This window comes from Geotrypetes seraphini, chromosome 14, assembly GCF_902459505.1.
Source record: "Geotrypetes seraphini chromosome 14, aGeoSer1.1, whole genome shotgun sequence".
NCBI classification, from domain to species: domain Eukaryota; kingdom Metazoa; phylum Chordata; class Amphibia; order Gymnophiona; family Dermophiidae; genus Geotrypetes; species Geotrypetes seraphini.
This window is the reverse complement of record NC_047097.1, coordinates 30,870,869-30,890,508: the sequence shown is the minus strand read 5'-3', so window position 1 is coordinate 30,890,508 and position 19,640 is coordinate 30,870,869. Positions and strand designations below refer to the sequence as shown.

The following is a 19,640-nucleotide window of genomic DNA, read 5'->3' as shown; positions in this document are numbered from 1 at the left end:
TTCTGCATTTCCATGTTCTACATCATTTCCAGTTCGCAGCAATGCCTTTTGGCCTCGTGTCGATGCTCTGCACTTTCACCAAGGTAATGGTAGTTGTGGTCTTTCTCCACCAGCAGGGAAACCAGGTCCATCCTTACCTGGACGATTGGTTGATCTGGGCTCTGTCGCATCATGAGCGCAAAAGGGCGGTGGAGACGGTAGTGTCTCTGCTGCAGGTGTTGGGGTAGATTGTTGACTTCAAGAAGAATGACTCCCTCTCAGTCCCTGAAATATCTGGGTCTTCTTTTTGACACCAGACAGGGTCATGTGCTTCTTCCCAAGGCACGCAGACAAACTTCAAAAGCAGATCAGAGCTCTCCTGGACTGTCCGGCTCCCATGGCCTGGTATTATCTGCAGGTTCTGGGGTCCATGGCAGCATCCTTGGAGACGATCCCCTAGTCCCGAGCACACATGCACCCTTTACAGGAGTACCTCCTCTCTTGGTGGTCTCCGCAGCACCATTCCCTTCAGATGCTGCTCCCCTGGACGGAGCCAGCTTGAAGCAGTTTGAGCTAGTGGCTTCAGGGAGAGGCTCTCTGCCAGGGCAGGCTCCTTTGGATTTCAGAGTGGATAACTCTTATGATGGATGCTAGCCTGTTGGGTTGGAGTGCTCTCACGGGGACCAATCCATTCAGGGGTAGTGGATTCCTCATCAGCAACATTGGTCGATCAATCGTCTGGAGCTCAGGGCAATTTGGCTGATGTTACTTGCTCTCCAGCCCCTTCTGGAAGGAAAAGTGTTGCGAGTATTTTCTGACAACGCCACGGCGGTAGTATACGTAAATTGTCAAGGGGGCATAGGAAGTGCTCCCTTGGGTCAGGAGGCTCACATGCTTTTTCACTGGGTAGAAGCACATCATCTGCCTCGCTCAATGGCCCATGTGGCCAGAGTCGACAACTTTCAGGCAGACTTCCTCAGCCAACAGGTCCTGGACCCAAGAGAATGGTCACTCACAGAAGGCATTCCATCCTATCGTACAACGCTGGAGTCAGCCCCAGATGGACTTGATGGCTTCAGCAGAGAACTCACATAGAGTAAGAAATGTTTTAAATAAACTCGAAGGCCAGGCGCTTCTTCAGTCAACAAACAGCGTGAAAGCCTAGGGCTGGACGCTTTGGTTCAGCTCTGGCCGGCTCACGAGCTCCTGTATGTGTTCTCTCTGTGACGTCTGAGTGGTTGGGTCATCCGATGGATAGAAATGCATCCCGACCTGGTAATTCTAATAGCTCTGTACTGGCCTCGTCACCCATGGTATGCGGATCTTGTCCATCTTTAGTGAGACAAGAAACTGCAGCTCCCTCTTCATCGATATCTTCTTAGTCAGGAGCTGGTGCCCATGGAGAATCCATGGCACTTTGGTCTTATGGCATGGCTCTTGAGCGCTCAGCCTTGATGAAGCATGGTTATTCAGATGTAGTACTCTTTTGCGCTCGAAGAAACCTTCTACTATGACTTCTTATGCCAAAGCCTGGAAGGCTTTCCAACAGTGGCTTTCTTCAGGCGACTCTAGAAAAAGATTTAGCAGTGGTCTCCCTTAAAGTTCAGGTTGTAGGCCTTCCAGGTTTTAGAGCATGCAGAGATGCTAGTTCGCTTACTGCTCATCCAGATTTGACCAGGTTTATGAGAGAGGCACTTCGTTTGTGACCTCCCTTGCTTGCGTCTTCCTTTCCCTTTGTGGAATCTTAACATCATTCTGCAGGGCCTTGAAGAGGCCCCCTTTGAACGATTGAAGGATGCTTCTCTTCTGGATCTAACGATCAAGACTGTCTTTCTGGTCACCATTGTCTCAGCACAGCATATATTGGAGTGTCAGGCTCTTTCGTACAGGGAACCATTTCTCTGTATTATGGATGCAGGAGTTGTCCGTACTGTACCTTCCTTTTTGCCAAAGCACAGATGTTAACCAGGAGGTTCATTTGCATTTATTTCATTCAACAGGCTTGAAGTACAAAGAACAGATGTTACGCAAGTTGTAGAGTCGTGTTCCACTGTTTAGAGAGAACTAATGATTTCAAGCTCTGATCACCTTTTTATCCTGACTGCTGCACCTCGCCATGGTCGGCTGGCATCCAAGTCCTCGATTCCTCAATGGATTTGAATAGCCATTTCCACAACTTACAATACCCATGGCAAGCAGCCGCTAATTTCACATTGTGGGTGGAGTCTCGCTCGATTCATCCTGATGAAATTTTCAGGGCGGCTACTTTTACCCAGTTTTACCAAGTGGATATGGCGGCTTGTTCTGATGCCACTTTTGGGACCTCAGTGTTGAGGGCAGGCTCTGCTGTCCTACCCTAACTGTTACCATTGCTTTGGTATGTCACCGAGCGTATGGAATCCGGAAGGGACATAGCAGAATGGAAGATTAAGTTTCTACTTTCGATAATCTTTCTATTAGTCCCTGTAGGATTCCATGCGACCCACCCTCTCTGTATGCACTCAGTTGTTTGGATAGCCTGCTTCTTTCTGCCTGGGTTATTCTCCTTACAGGCTTGAAGATTTTCCTGCCAGTTGCCAGTTTTCTGTGAATATGCACATTGCCGAAGGCTTTTTCTTGAGATTGTGCACAGCAGGTTCATTGCGCACAGCACATTAGTTCTACATTGTTCCGCAATGTTTTTCTGAGCTTCCTTTGTGCTTGTTTATTACTTGTTCATGTTTTGCAGAGCAGACCAGTTCAAGAATTGTTTGTGTTGCTGGGGATCTTTCCTTATACCCCCATATCATGGATTTGTTAGGTATGTTACTTAGCTTTGGGACTCAACTGGATATGTTTCTAGCTCTCAGTCTAAGGGGGAGGAGCATGTGCTCAGAAAGTGTTGGATTTCTGCAACTCCCGGTTTGCGGGTTGGGATTGAACACCTAGCATATGGAATCCTACAGAGACTAACAGAAAGAAGATTATTGAAGGTAGAAACCTAATCTTCCATTCCCAGATATAGTCATATTTTTGGCTAATTGTGGCACCTTGCGCTTTGGCAAAAAGACCTGCTGACCAGCTAGGCGGATTCCTAGCTGTTCCTATCATATGTGCCTATTTCTTAGTGTGCTGCAGAACTGTTGCTGAAAGTTTCTAGAGGGAAAGAGAATGGAATGCTGCTTTTAATATAGAATGTAGGATCAGACAAGGAAGGTGCTGAGGTGAAAAAAAACACATAAAGATCCATAGGAGACAGTAGCTGATATATAATATCTTCAATCAAATCTTTAAGATCCCAAAGCTAAAGTTTCCTGGTAGTACTCTGTCTGGTGCTTTCATAAGTATGTACTGAGTGCTGAGTGAATACCATGAAAACTGCATAAATGGGCCTGAAAGGTGTTTTGAATTCTGAATGTTTGTGAAAGATTAGAGATTGTTTCTGCTTTTACTTGCAGGTTTTTAAACGTGTGCTAATTCATGTGTTTTTCCAAATTAAAATCTTGGTTACAGAGAATGCTCTGTAAACACTACATTTATTCCTTAATTTAAGTATAAAAGCTTTTGATTTAGTGGGGTGTAACTGAATATGGTCTGTGCTAGATGTTGCTGGCTAGTCAAGTTTGTTTGTAAAATTTACACAAGATGGCACTGTGGCACAGAAATCTAATACAATGTTTCTCAGTCAGTATGTTGTTCCACAATGTGTACGCCAGGGCCAATGATTTTTTTCTTCTACTCTCTGCCTCTCTAATCAAGTAAATGACAGAAAGAGGGAAGTGGATGGGAGGAAGAGCCACATGCTTGAAGGACAAGTCATTCCTCAATAAGTGAAGAGAATGCATTTGGAAATGGTCCATCTTTTTGAGGATACGTCCAATAAACAGTTTGAAGACAGGCTGGTAGGGTGGATGTGTTGTGAACTTGCATGGGAAGATATCTGGCTGCTTTCCTTCAGCTCAATGGATCCAAAGAGGTCCCTTCTTAAAAATTAGTGAAGACCACTGGTGTATGTCAAGGGAAAAATCACTTTTGCTTGCTGCTCAGGTTCAAGAGCAAGAGAAGAGATGCAATTGTGGCTCTTAAACATGCAGGATCTTCTTCCTGAGTACATATGAAGTTACACATGCCTTTCTTCTTCCCACATGCAGCACGAGCCCCAGAGTATGTAGCATATAGAGTACATTGCATACAGCTTCTTTTGCCTAAAGTTCTTCTATCCTCTGGGGCTCTCTGTCCTTCCCTAGCTTTTCTTTTGGTCTCACTACGTGCTTTGTGGAAGCTGGTTTGCCACACAACATATTTCAAAATACTGTTTAGGTATGTCTTGGGCTTGAAAAAATTGGGAAATGTTGATCGAATCCAGTTCATCTTTTTAATGTGAGGATTCTATGCAGCATTGTTTCTGAGGCACAGGCATCCTAAAGACTAGAGAGGCCAAGTGTTTGACGGCATATATTCAGCATTATGTTTTTTATGGCTCAAAGTGAAGCCATAGAACCAGATGAAAGCTGCTTGATTACAAAAAAATAAAGCAAATTGGCCTCTCTTTTTCTGTTAGATTCATTTCAGGCTAGCTATGTAAACTGATTTGCTTAAGCGGCCTCTGTGAGGTAACTGTCTCACAATCTGCCTCTGTCACCTTTACTTATTAGTTTATGTTTAAATCTTTTTTATTGATTTGCAGAAAATGAGATCATAAAGTGTACAACATCATAGTAAAGAACTCCCAAAACACAACAATCGCCAACCCATTCATCTCTCCCCCCATCCCCAGGAACAGCAGCAACTGTGAGTTTAACAGAGTGAAACGCTATGAAGCAATACAGGAAAACATGAAATATCCAATCAAATCAGTACCAAATTCGTCCTCTAATATAGGATGTCAGTGTATTACTAAAAGGAGTCCAACACTGAGCAAAAAGATGACCAGCACGTGAGTTTAAATCAGGAATATCTCGGCGTTCCAATAAGACTTGTTGTATCATAAGAGCTCTCCATTGAGACATGGTTGGTGGGTAAGGAGAAAGCCATCAGGCCAAAATACTCTTTCTTCCAAACATAAGGGCCTTTCAAAGAAACACCTTACAGCCCGGTTTAATGGGATGTAGGCGAGCGGACATAGTAAAGAGAAAACTGGGATGCAAATGCCAAGTACAGTCCCATAGGCTCGCCACATAAACCACTAGTTGTGTCCAAAACTGAGAAATATAGGGACAAGCCCAGAACATATGTCCAAGAGTAGCATGAGCCTGAAGACATTTACGGCATTGGTCAGTGGCACATAGTTGCATCTTGTAAGCTCTATTAGGTGCACAATAAGCTCTCAGCAAAAATTTATAGTTCTGCTCCTTCTCTGCTGCTTGGAAAATATATTTAATTCCAAACCGTATTCCCTGTGTAATCATTTCAGCTGTGATAGGAACGTAAGTCATTTGTCCACTTATGAGCAAGGTTCACATAATCCAGGTCTCCCGCAATCTCCTGCAAGTACTTATGGTGAAAGCGCAGTGGAATGAAAACCTGCGCTGTGAGACATAACGCCTCCAACATCTTTTCCTGTATCTCTTCTTTTAATACAGCCGGTGTTAAAGCCGTCAAGTAATGATGTAACTGTCTATATGCATAGCAATCAGCAGCTGGTATCCGATATATCCTTTGTAACTGCTCAGATCCAAGTGGTGTCCCCTCCGATGACACCATAATGCAGTCCATTGTCTGCCCATGTATTGAAAGTCACTTGGAGCAAGCTAGGACCAAAGTAACCATTACCCGCCAGAGGTAAACAGGGCGTAGCATATGGAGAGACATGTAAAAGTTTGCCAAGTCTTTTCCAGGTCAAGCGCATAGCTGGTAAGAATAAATCATTCTGCAGATAGGATGAGTCCGGTAACTTCTGAGCATGCAATAGGTAACTGAAATGATAAGGGCTATAAGCAATGCATTCTACCTCGGGGACTGAAAAATAAGCAGTATTACAATACCAGTCATTAATGTGTCTGAGTTGACAACCATATTAAATCTGGATATAATCAGCAAACCCAATCCACCCTGATCTTTAGGTAACATCAAAATGGACATAGCTATATGGCTACGTCTGCCCCGCCACAAAGAAGCAGACAGAGAAGCTATATGGTGGGCAATATGGCGAGTGGTCAGCATCAGAGGGAGCATTTGCAGTAAATAAAGCCATTGAGGCACCACCATCATGTTATATAGGGGGCTATGCGGCCTAATAAGGAAAGTGGGTAATCTCGTCATGCCCGTAATTTATCTATTGTCTTATCCAATAAGGGAGGCACATTCAACTTATTTCTTCTTAGTTTATAAAGTGTCCTGTTATTTTTTTTTCTAATTTTGTAACTAGTCTAATATTTTTTTTACATTTTCTCTCTGCACAGTCACATCTTTTAGTTCTTTTGGTTCGTTCTAATCTTTCAATGAAGTAAGGGACTAAAGACTGGAAGAACCAAAGTAGAAATTAGTAAAATGGGAAATAAGCAGTATAAAAACTTGTTTGAAACATTTGTATTTTATAGCAACAACAAAATGCACTGAAAAGTCATTGTGACATATAATGTAGAAATTGTGCGTTTGGCTTCTTGTAATTCTGTAGAAATAAATGATACACAATTTATAGAAAAGGCGAGGAACAGCCCAGTGTTACAAGAACAGCTGCCAATGATGTGGTTTGAGCTTAGGCCCTGAGGCTTTTCTTCCTTTTGAATAGACTCTCAGCTTTATACAAGTGGAGTTTTTTGCAGTATTACATTTATAATTTCCCACTTCACCTTTGTAGTATTCTAGTATGCTCAAAAGCCATGCCATAAGACCAAAGCGTTCCTGATTTTCCTTGGGTACTGGGCCTTGTGACGTAAATCTAGCTGTGCCAGATGCACTATATCTCTCTGCAGACGCACTAGATCTGAGTACCAAGGCCATTGTGGCTAATTTGGAGCTACCAGAATTACCAAACCCGGGTGAAGAGCTATTACTACTACTATTTATTATTTCTATAGTGCTACCAATTGCACGAAGAGCTATACATTAAATATGCAAGAAATGGTCCCTGCTTGAAAGAGCTTACAATCTAATTATGACAGACACACTGGACAAAAATGGTGAATATGTGGTGAATCTGTCTGTCATACACCATGGGAGAAACACGTACAGCAGCTCCTTCTCCAACCACAGCTGCACTAAGGCGTCTAGCCCAGTGCTTCCAGATTCAGATCTTTGACTGAAGACACAGTTTGCCTACTTGTTCACTGCCGGAGCTATCAGGTTGTCTTTCCAACTTTGCACAATGCATTGAAAGGGTGTCTGGGGAAAAAACCCATTCTCCCGGGTCCAAAGTCTGCTGAGATAATGGTCTGTACATTCTCCACCCCTGCTACATGAGCCACAGAGAATGCCAGCAGGTGGATTTCCACCCAAGGGAACAACAACTGGGTCTCTAGTTTTAATGGAGCACTCTTGGTGCTGCACTCCCTGCCAGTTGATATATGCCACTAATCTGGCAGTCTGAAAATACCCGGATGGCTCTACCTTCCAGGGAACTCACCAAGGTCTGTAAAGCCAATCATATGGCTCTCAGTTCCAGTCTGTTTATCCATCATTTCCTAGGAGAGATAAGATTTGCCGCTGCTGGGTCAGACCAGTGGTCCATCTTGCCCAGGAGTCCGCTCAATCGGCGGCCCTTAGGTCAAAGGCCAGTGCCCTACTAGAGTCCAGCCTTACTTGCATATGTTCTGGCCCAGCAGGAACTTATCTAACCTTTTTTTGAATCCCTGTAGGGTGCGTTCCCCTATAACCCTATCCCAGTCGATAGATCCTGGACTACCTATGAGCACGTATCCGAATCCTTGGTCTTCAAAGTCTGCCTCAAACTGAAATCCTGCAACTGTTCCTTAGACCCATTCCCCTCCTACCTATACGAGAAAATTCCCGCACAGGCCATCTCATCTATTACCAAACTCATAAACTCCGCCCTACATTCGGGACTTTTTTCCCCAGAAATGGGTCATATTGCCTTGACCCCACTGCTGAAAAAATCTGACCTAGACCCTTCCATGCCATCCAGCTATCGCCTAAAAGCAAATATTCCTCTCCTAACCAAGATGCTAGAGTCCATCATTTCTACCCAACTTTCTTCATATTTAGAGAGATTCTCTATTCTCCTACGTTACCAATATGGCTTTCGTCCCAACTTCAGCACCGAATCCCTTTTGACCTCCTTAATCTCAAAGGTTCAACGACTTCATTCTCAAAATAAGTTCTTCATGGGCGGCGGTCCGGTCAGTTCTGCCTGAGATTTACAGAGTGGCTACATGGTCCACAATCCATACCTTGACAGAGTTTTATAGAGTGGCCTTAGCAGCGCAAAAGGATGCCGCTTTTGGGTCCTCAGTATTAAGGGCAGGCTCATTTGTCCCATCCTAGATTCCAGAGACTGCTTTGATACATCCCATTTGTAAGGACTCATATGTTTTGTGTAACAGAAGGGAAGATTAGGTACTTACCTCAATAATCTTTCTTTTAACAATGCATATGAGTCCTGATGCCCCGCCCTGTCAGTATAATTATTTGCCTGCTTAATGGCTTAATGTCTGTTCAGAACTAGAGATAGTAGAAGATTTCACGCCCTGTTTACTTTTCCATCCATACAGGATTGTAAAAGCAAGAAATTTCTTGATCATACTTTAGCATTTCAAGCAGCTTCCCATGATAAAGAATTTAGATTGTTATTGCTTACAGCTTGTTCTTATACACATTTTAGAACTGTTGAAAACTTATCTTTTCTCAAAATACTTGGTCAAATAATTTTTCTTGTTCTTCATGATATTGTTTATAATCTTTTATAAATTGCGTTGAACTTACAGTTATGCGGTTAAGAAGCACGATGTTATGCTACGAGATCTTCTCATTCCTGTCGGTTATTATGAATACAATGCTATATTATCATTACAAATGAAATTGAGAGTGCAAACTCCATAAATGTTAGTGCTGGTTGCACTATATCCTCTCTCTGTTAACTAATCATATCAAAAGTTCCCTATAAAAAGACAGAACTAAGTGTTATATCAGTCAATAAATAGCTATTTGATAACAGTCCTTTTCAAGTTAGCTTGATGATCTTACCACACCTATCTCCTGGCATGTAAGGTAAAAGATCTGTTTTATGGTAGTCATAAATATATCTGTTATTCATGTTTAGTGTAGGAGTCACTGGATCTTAAGAAAAGTTGTGACTGAGAAGAATGATGACCTTATTGCTTTGTTGAATGAGAGGGGGAAGAAGTGTTGGCAATCACAGGCTGCTGGATGAATAGCTGGGTTTGAAAGAGAAATTTCTGAGTTCCTGTTGTATCAAAATATTTTAGTGTAAAGAGAGAGAGAAGCACTTATGAAGAAATGTTGAACAGTGTACAGAAATGTATCAGAAAGTGAATGTAGCCTTGTGCTTAGTTGTTATGTACGATAGGAGATAACATCAATAAAAATATGAATTCTCACTAAAGACAAAATCAGTGTATTAGAATATAAGAATAGCCTTACTAGGTTAGACCAAAAGGTCCATCTAGCCCAGAATCCTATCTTCTTGGAAGCCAATTCAAGTCACAAGTACCTGGCCAAAACCTAAATAGTAACAGCATTCCATGCTACCATCCCATGTCTATCTCAAAAGCAGACTATGGACTTTTCCTCCAGGAACTTGTCCAAACCTTTTTTAAAACCAGTTACATTAACTGCTCTTACCACATCCTCTGGCAGCGCGTTCCAGAGCTTAACTATTCTCTGAGTGAAAAAATATTTCCTTCTATTGTTTTTAAAAAGTATTTCCCTGTAACTTCATCGAGTGTCCCCTAGTCTTTGTAAATCTTGATGCAGTAAAAAATCAACCCGCTTGTACCCGTTCTAAAGCACTCAGGATTTTGTAGACTTCAATCATATCTTCCCTCAGCTGAAGATCCCTAACCTTTTTAGTCTTTCCTCATACGAGAGGAGTTCCATCCCCTTTATCAGCTTGGTCACTCTTCTTTGAACCTTTTCTAGCACTGTTATATCTTTCTTGAGATAAGGAGATGAAAATTGAACGCAATATTCCAGATGAGATCGCACCATGGAGCGAAACAGGGGCATTATGACATTCTTAGTCTTGTTAACCGTCCCTTTTTTAATAATTCCCAGCATCCTGTTTGCATTTTTGTCCATCACCGCACATTGAGTGGAAGGTTTCATTGTATTGTCTACAATGACACCCAAATCGAACCTTTTCTAAGATGTCCTAGACAGAACTAAGATGTTCAGAGCTAAACTCCTCCCACTTCACAAAGATCTGAATGAAAGAGTAAAATACCTGTCTCTGGAACAGCAACACTTGGTATGGGAGTTCCTAGTAGAGCATTACACAGGTGTCTTAAGTAACCTGATGGATGGGCTAGTGAACCATAGAGAGGAGGAGCCGGGCCCATAAGCCACTCTAACCACTACATTTATGGTGGGATGTGTGAGCCCACTAAAACCCACCAAAATCCTACTCTACTGCCATATAGGTGCCACCTATAGCCATGAGGGCTACTGGGGTGGTAGACAAGGTGGGTCTGGTAGGTTTGGGGGAGTTCTGGAGAGCTCATCATAAATTATAAGGGGTATATGGCAAGATGAACTTCTGGCACACTTTATGTGGCATTCACAGCAGTTCTCTCTAAGGTCTTCTCACCACTCTGTTGGCATGTATGTGTGGCCAGTCTATCATACTGCTGGCTCCTCCCTTGTCCAAATGGTCTGGATTTGGATGTTTCTTTGGTCGAAAATGGGGTATAAAAGGCTTCCCAAGGGTTGGACGTCCTATTGACCTAGACGATTTTCAAATATATATATATATACTAGTGTTTAAGCCCGTTAGATTAACAGGTGCTAGATGTCTCCTGCTTTTGAACCTGGGCAGGGGCAGAGGCAGAGCCGGGGCGGGAGGGAGTGACGGTGGGAGAGCAATTTCAAAGCCTCGGCAGCGGTGGCTCCTTGACCAATCTGCGCTTACAACGTCCCACACTCGCGGTCTGGCTGGCTCCCCCTCCAAAGCCCTTCACAGTGGCAGCCCCTCCCGCATCCGTCCCCACGTCCCATACCTCTCTGAAGGCCGGCTCCCACGAAAATGGTGCCCCTCTGTCCAAAGCCGCAGCGGCAGCCTCCCTCAAGACACATTTCAAATCTGACATATTGTAATCACAAAACAGAAAATAAAATTATTTTTCTTACCTTTTGTTGTCTGGTCATTATTCATACCATGTAGGGGTCCCAGGCTATGGTTGGCTTTTGATAACTCGCTTGCCAGGGCCCCTTCTTTCTTCTTCCCTCCCTCCATCCCTGCAGCTGAAGACAGGCACCTCCCCCCAGTGGTCTGAGACAAGAGGTAGCAGTTAGGAGAGGGTCTGAGGGCAAAGAGGGGCTCAACAGCGCACAACCACCTTTCCTTCCCTCCCTCCCTCCATCAAGTGCAGTGAATCCACCAATGTTAAAAGGAGCCGCGTCGAAATCGGAGGCCTGCCTCTGCCGTAGCACGTTCCCTCTGCCTTGGTCCCGCCCCTTCTCTGACATATGGGACCGCGGCAGAGGGAACGTGTTACGGTGGCGGCAGGGCTCCAATTTCAAAGCAGCTCCTTTTAACATAGGCGGAGCTGAACTGTACCTGATGGAGGAAGGGAAGGAACGGTGGGGCAAATTTCGGGAACGGTGGGGCAAATTTCGGCAACGGCAGGAATTGTTTGGCGGGCCAAGCACTGTGAAACTTTGTTTCTTTAGGCAGCCCCAGTTGTTTACTTGGATTCAATGTCAGCATTAGGGTTCGTTGTCCGCCAGCCATGAAAGCCGGGTGAGGAAGGCCGCCACAGGCTTGCGGCTAGGTAGGGGGATAACAATGGCGCTTATGCTCAAGCCCCCGCCGCAGCTCCTCTCTCGATCCATAAGCGTGATTGTTGTCCCCCTACCTAGCCGGGAGGCTGCGGCGGGGTTTCCATGGCAACCCTGATCGCGGATTTCAGTGTAGGGCCAGGTCTGGCGGCGCCATGTAGGGCAGAAGCAGGAGGCGGGACCTCAGCACAGCGCTGCCGGCCCCCAGAAGCTCTAGGCCGGCGGCGGACATGCTTGGCGTGACATGGTGCAGGAGGAACAGTGATCGGTGGCACGAGGTGGAGAGCAGGTGATGACAGTGATCGGTGGCGCGAGGTGGAGAGTAGGTGATGACGTAAAACGCGCGCATGCACACTCGTGTTTTTGCAACAGATCAGGGAACACGTTTTTTTAGTGCGCATGCGCGGCCTAGCATTTTATTATATTAGATTGGACATCTTGCTACACTCGCATTACCCCTCTCTTCAAATCACTTCACTGGCCCCCTATCCACTTTTGCATACAGTTCTATTACTAACCTACAAGTGTGTTCATGCCACAGCTCCATAGTATCTCTCCTCTTATCTCTCCTTATACACCTCCCCGAGATCGCTGTTCCTCAGATAAGCTGCTTTTATCTGTATTCTTCTCATCCACTGCCAATTCCAGGCTTTGTTCCTTTCTTCTTTCATCTAGCTCAGGGGTGCCCAACGCGTCGATCGCGATCGACAGGTCGTTCGCTCAGGCGACCCCAGTCGATCGCACAGCAGGTTCCCTTCTTCCCTTCTCTTTTTTTCCCCTCCTGACTGGCCCGCCTCTTAAAGAACGCTGGCCAATCAGAGTGCTGGAAGGGCGGGGTGAAGGTTGGTGGGGGACGGAGCTCAGCGCATCACAAGAAATAGAAGCGCCTGTAATGATTGAGGTAAGAGCGAGGCCTAATGCTGCCCGATATACAATTTTAAAACCCCCAAAATCGGCCTCCCAATCAGTGGCGTACCGAGGTGGGGCGGTCCGCCCCCGCCCCGGGTGCACGGCTTAGAGGAATGCACAGCCGTCCGGGTCCTCCTGCCCTTCCTTTCCACCGGTCTGCGCACGGGGCTCGCACCCGCCGCCCAAATGGTGCTGTTGGTTATCGCGAGACTCGCGGGAGTTGACAGCACCATTCGAGCGTCGGCGCGGGACCAGGCAGGCGCAAGCCCCGAGCGCGGACCGGGGGAAAAGAAAGGCAGGATGACCCGGACCTGGCCGGCTGTGCACCCCTCCAAGCCGTGCATCCGGGCGGATGTCCCCCTTCTAAATCCATTGTACTTGTCTTTTATTCAGTTCCACTAATGAGCATTGTGACAGGCAGTTCTTATGGGGCAGTTCTTGGAAGTATTTCTTTGTTTTTCTGTGCCTAAGTATTCTATTAATTTAACTTCCTTATTCCTGTGGGGATCTCCAAAGGGGACGAATGGGAGACGGCCGGTGGCAGGTGGTACTTTAGCAATTCTTACAGGTTGCCATAGGCCTCAGGAGCTGTCTTCCCTCTGCCGTGGTCCTGCCCCTCCTCTAAGTCAGAGACAGGCTTGGGGCAGAGGGAAGACAGCTCCTGAGGCCTATGGCAACCTGCAAGGATCGCTAAAGTACCAGCGATCCTCTCTGCAGACTGCTCCCTGCTGGAATTAGGTAAATGGATGTGGGGAGGGTAGGCCTTCGGGGGGAGGGGGGGAGTGCAGTCCTTCAAGGGGTAGTGCAGGCCTTCAGGGGGGGAGTCAACCTTTGAGGGGGAATGTGCAGACCTTCAGGGGGGGTCAGGCCTTCGGGGGAGGGGGGCTGTATAATAAAAAAATATTTGAACATAAATACAAAGTACACTCGGTGTGTGTATATATATATATATATATATATATATATATATATATATATATATATATAAATAAATATATATATGTTTAGCATTTTTATTGTTGGTAGATCATTTTGACTTGGTCATTGTAAAAGTAGCTCGCAAGCCCAAAAAGTGTGGGCACCCCTGATCTAGCTTATGCCTGGAATAAGCTACCTGAATTCATCTATCATGCCCCTTCCCTTGTTTAAAAGTAGACTGAAAACCCACCTTTCTGATATAGCCTTCAATCCATAAGCCTACTCCCCCACCATCCTAGCCAGCAGATTAACATTTCCCTCTAACTGTATCCATGGCATCCTGTTTGTCTGTTTAGATTGTAAACTCTTTTGAGCAGGGACTTTCTCATTTGGTACTCTGTACCACGATGCATACGTCTGGTAGCACTCTACCAGACATCCTTTTCAAAAATGGCTCTCAAAGTGATCCCAGCCTTCACCAGAATGATGCTAGTTCTGCTGTGCATGTTCATAGGTCAGATATCTTTTTTTTTTAAGTCTGTTACACATTACTGAATGTCAATGTGCTGAAATGTCTGTGATGATGCCGATGTTTGACTTTTCTGTCTTGCACTCATAATAGTTGGTCAAATAATAAAGATTGGGAATAGAGACTGGTTACAGAGAAAAGATAAGATCTGTAACCCTGTGACTTTTCCAGATATAGGGTCCTATTTTCTAAAGTGCATTATCAGGTAGGACAAGGAGTGTCAGTCAGGTAAGCAGATGCCGTTATGATCTTGAGGGCAGGCGTGAGCTGGGAATGCTTTTCCTCCAAAAACAGTGTGCAGCACTTTACACACTTCTCTTCTTGCACCTTTCTGTGTTTTCCATCCCACATGCAAGAAATGGTTGATTTGATGAGACCGTATTTATATTTTCTGAAATATTTGGAAGGTGTGTGGGGAAACAGCTGGGGTGAAAGGTGTTGTGTACATTCAGGTAACTACAGTATTATATTAATTGTCTATAGCAGGGGTTCTCAACCCAGTCCTCAGGATGGTACTGAGTTTTTGATGATGCTGTACCACTGTCCCAGCACAAAACTTCTGACCACAATAATTTTGGCTGCCTTTCATTACTGACTTGAAGAACCATCCTCCCTTACAGGCATTGGAGAACCATCCTCCCTTACAGGAAGCCCACATTTCCTTTTGCTCAAAACTCCCTGACTGCTCCCATGAACAGCAGTAACAGGTGTAGGCCCTGCTCCCAAGAACCAGAGGTCACTGGTATGAGAGGGAGGGAAGGAGTACCAAGCCATTGACATTGCCCTCCCCCCTCCCCCCCCCCGCTGCACACTGTCCTTAAGAGAACCCAAATCAGGAGCACACAAGAGTGTTAGGGATCTGTTCTGGTGCCGGCAGATTATAGGCGGTATATTGTATTCTGTGAAAAGATTAATAGTTTTGGCTGCGTCCAAAATTCCAGCATTGACAATAATTTTGTGCCATGACAGCAATGCAAAAATGCCGGCGCTAAAAGTCCTACTTGGCCTCAGGACACACCTAGCCAGTCAGGTTTTCAGGATAACCACAAAAAGTATGCTTGCGATAGATTGCTACAACAAACGTAGTGCATACATATTCATATATATCCATACATATTCATATATACATACATACATATTCATATATATCCATATTCATATGGCCAACTGGGTGAGGGCTCCTGTTCTAGAGTCACATTATGGAAAAGTCTAGCTCCCTGTAGTTGATGTCATATAGTTCCTTAAAGTGTCACTAACCTGGAAAGAGAAGTAATTACTTGTAGCAGTTTCACAGAGGCAAGATATGTCTTTTCTTAAGTGGCACAGAAACAGGTACCCAGCACTGCAGGAAAGAGTTCAAAGGACTGCTACAGATAATTTGACTGCATTTTTAAAAGGATAAGGATTAACTGAGTTTTTCTCTGGAAGTTAATTTACGCTAGCTTTTACAAAGACGCAGTAGAGGTTCTACCGCAGGCCCGCAAGGTAAATGCTCCAACGCTCATAGAATTCTTACGAACATCAGAGCATTTACCTCGCCAGCCTACGGTGGAAACCTCTACTGTGTCTTTGTAAAAGGAGCTCTTAAATATTGTTTGAGCACTGTAGTCTTTTTTTCTCATACTTCCATCCGCCCCTCTTTTGCAAAGCCATGCAGCTCAGTGCTGCGTAGCAAATGCTGCGATGCCCAGTCATTTCCTATAGGTATTGGAGTATTTACCGCACTGGCCCATGCTTTCAGCTTTGGCAAAAGGCCCTGTTTATTAGTATTTTGAGGAAAGTTTTCATAGATCTTTACAGCTGCAGGAACAGAGATTTCAGGCCTATTTATTTACAAAATTTATGGCCTACATTATCTAAAAATGGCCCATCCTAGTGGTTTACAAGATAAAACTTCTTGCCTTTATTGCAGATGTTTTTAAAGATAATTTATATTTATCTTGCAACATAGGATGGCAGAAAAGGGAATTTAAATCAGTTAAGCAAATCTCATGTATATTCATTAGGGATATCTTGAAAACCCAACTGGCTGGTGGTCCCACAGTACAGGGTTGGGAACCACTGGTTTAAAGCAATATTTTAGGATGAGAAACAAGATGGCGGCGGCATGGTAGCAGTGAGATCAATCTGCTCCACATAACCTTGCGATTTTACCTCTGGGAATTCTTTATTCCTCTGAGTTTCCTGATGTCGCATACAAAACGCAAGGGCTTTTTCAGGGTGGACCCCTCCTCGCCCCGACAAGCATCGTTGGGACAGATTTCTCACTGGCACGCCGGCTAGTACAGAGGGTGGAAGCCCAGCGGTTACTCAGGCGGAGGGAGCCACCAGAGTCTTGGGACTTGAGACCTCGTTATCCCCTCCAGCGGCCCGACTACCACCGAATCCAGCATCAGAGGACGTGGTGCGCGCAAGTACGAAGGACCGGAAGAGTCAGTCGGCTATGTGCAGTGGGGGCTCCATGTTCTTGAAAATGCTGAGTTTTCAACTAGACAAGTGGAGGAAGATATCCGCACTCCACCGGTGACGTTGGAAAACCTATGGACTATCCTCCAGAAGCTAGAAGTAGCAACAACGAAGACAGCAGGTGATATCTCGGCTATACTGGGTAAAATTGATACTTTCTCAGCATCTGTGCAAACTATTCAAACTGAAACAAATTTTAAATTTGACCAAATGAATGCTGAGATTGCCTCTATACAGAAACTCTCAGGTACCTTCGTAAAAGAAAAATTGAATCTTTAGAAAATTACAATAGAAGGCTTAACCTGAGAGTGTTGAATTTTCCTAAGTCTTCTACATTTACCCCTTTGGATATGTTTAAAAAATATCTAATGGAGAATTTAAAATATACTTCAGAAGCTATTCCTCCTATTAATAGGATATATTATTTACCAAGGAAGAAGACTGAATTACTGCCTCAAAGCACTCATGCTGACAATTTACAACAGATTGACTTTAATAATATTACAGATATACTGGAAACCTCACATGAAATAATAGAATATCGAGGGACATTGCTAGTTTCATTTGTTTTTGAGGAGGATTTGAATGCTTTAATGAGAATGTTCTTTCGCTATTCTAATATTCAATTTTTTGGTCAAAAAATATGGATATTCCCAGATAAAGACCCAAATTGTCCATCTAGTCTGCCCAACCTGATTCAGACTAAAAATTTGTTGGGTTTGGTTTTTTTTCTTTTTCTCCTTAGCTATTTCTGGTCAAGAATCTAAAGCTCTGCCCAGTACCGTTCTTGGGTTCCAACTACTTAAGTCTCCGTCAAAGCTCACTCCAGTCCATCTACACCCTCCCAGCCATTGAAGCCCTCCCCAGCCCATCCTCCTCCAAACGGCCATATACAGATACAGACCGTGCAAGTCTGCCCAGTACTGGCCTTAGTCCTTCAATATTTACTATTATTTTCTGATTCTAGATCCTCTGTGTTCATCCCACGCTTTTTTGAACTCCGTCACCGTTTTCCTCCCACCACCTCTCTCTCTACTATGTTACTATGTACCTTTGGTCTGACTCAGCATAGCACTTCCTATGTTAGAAATGATCATTATTAAACTGCATCCACAGAGAAGAAGAATATTCAGGCAAAGACTGATAGTAAAGGAGTGTTTGATTCACAAACAGAAAAGAAGTGTGATGTGGTGTATGCTTCTCTGTTTATTTTCCAGGTGTTCGTGGAAACACTGGATAAGTGCTTTGAGAATGTGTGTGAGCTGGACTTGATCTTCCACATGGATAAGGTATGTCCTAAGCTGGATGCAATTACAGACTTTGAAGAGGCCTCCAATCCCCTATTTTACATAAATGACCATAATCTTGCTTGACCACGAGGATCATCTGTAAGTCCTGTACTGATGCTAAAGTATTGCAAGATCAAGGATAAATTGCCTTTCTTTAACCCCTGTAAGTGCAATTTAGTACAAACACAGTATAGCATGTTTTCGATTCCCATGAATAAAATTAGGATTTTTAAAATATCTTTTCCCAATTGACTAGTCTCTCTCAGGTGGGTCAAAAGTCACAACCCTCTGAGTTCTTAGTCAGGAAGAAATTGCTTGCAATACTGAATAGCATATACCAAATAAGGCTTCACAAGAAGCTTTCAGCCTTTACCATACTATGGTCTCCAAGGTTTTGCACCCCACCTGAATAGCTAAAATAGTTAAATTAACACATCTTAGCCATTTAATTTTTCTTGCTACTATATATTCTTGAATATAAACAGAGATTTGTTGGCTTTAAATCTCAGTTTGTATTGGGACCTACCATCCCTCTCCCATCCAGTATTCCTGCCATTCCCTTCCTTCCCTGAGGTATCCTGCTATGGCCGTCTCTGCCCACAGTCCCACCCCCAAATTGGAAACTCCCACTTACTCACTCCCACTGTAAACATGAACCTCCTCCTCCTGACCCACTATAGGCCTCTTCCCAAGCCTACTTTACAGCCCTGGTGGTCCAAGTTCCTGTGGCGGTCTCATGGCAGCCATTTTCAGTCTGGAAAATGCATGGTAAGGTGCATAGGAGGATCGCTCTTGCCTCAGCTCACCACTGTACCACCAAGGCTATAAAGTAGGCTCAGGAGAGGGGGGGTCATCTTTACAACAAGAGGGATGGAGGGAGTTTGGGGGGTGTTGAGGGCTCTACAGCAGGACACCTCGGAGAAGGGAGTGAGCAGCAGGAGTGCCAGATGCTAAGGGGAAGGGAGGGAAGGAAGGAGACAGAAGATGACTTGAATATAAACCATCGGTTTATATTTAAGTTAACATTTCCCTTCCTTTTTAAGGGCAAAATGTTATTTCGGTTTATGTTCGAATATATATGGCAAGTTCTTCCTCTAAATTTCAGACCTTTCTCAATTTGAATGGCCAAAATCTAGCTGCGTTGCAAAGCCATGGGATTTAGCTGATAGTTTTTCTCTCTCCAATTCTATTCTCTGGTTTGGGCAGGGGGAGGGGGACTTGATAAATTCTGGATGCCAACTTACCATTGTAGCTAGAAATTGCACCCAGGATTTCACAGCCCCAGTGCTACTTTGTTTTTTGTTTTCATTTGTTGCTTTTCCTATAGAAGCAGCACTGTTCTTACACACTGCAGCAAAAATAGGCTGATGCTGAAAACCTAATGCCAGCGCTAAAGGTGATTAGTGCTAGCGTTAATGTGCCATCTGATACTCATGGTTTCAGTGCAGACCTATGCTCTCTCTAAGCAGAGTGCATATATTTTACTTGGTCGTTACATGGCTGCTCACAAAAATACTGACCCAAACTGACTTTCAAACAAAATTAAACTAGAAAAAAAAAATTAAACTACACTTCTCCCTCCATAAACACGGTTTCAGGAATCGCGGGTTCAATTATTCACGGTTTTTAGCTTGCTGGCTTCTCCCCCCAAATTCCAT

General features: G+C 44.3%; 2 protein-coding genes across 3 annotated transcripts in view; one reads left to right on the top strand and one right to left on the bottom strand.

The window, feature by feature from the left end:
- Window positions 1-19,640, bottom strand: part of ZNF710 (zinc finger protein 710) — a 613,623-nt gene that overhangs the window by 219,678 nt on the left and 374,305 nt on the right. The window lies entirely within an intron of this gene.
- The window catches only part of AP3S2 (adaptor related protein complex 3 subunit sigma 2), a 67,044-nt gene that overhangs the window by 17,653 nt on the left and 29,751 nt on the right, over window positions 1-19,640 (top strand). Inside the window, exon 4 of one of the 2 annotated variants that reach the window (XM_033919493.1) lies at window positions 17,911-17,982. The exons of the other annotated variant lie outside the window; for it this stretch is intronic. Within the exon in view, the coding sequence (XP_033775384.1) occupies window positions 17,911-17,982 (72 nt within the window). The remainder of the gene's footprint in view (window positions 1-17,910; window positions 17,983-19,640) is intronic. 2 annotated transcript variants of the gene reach the window in all.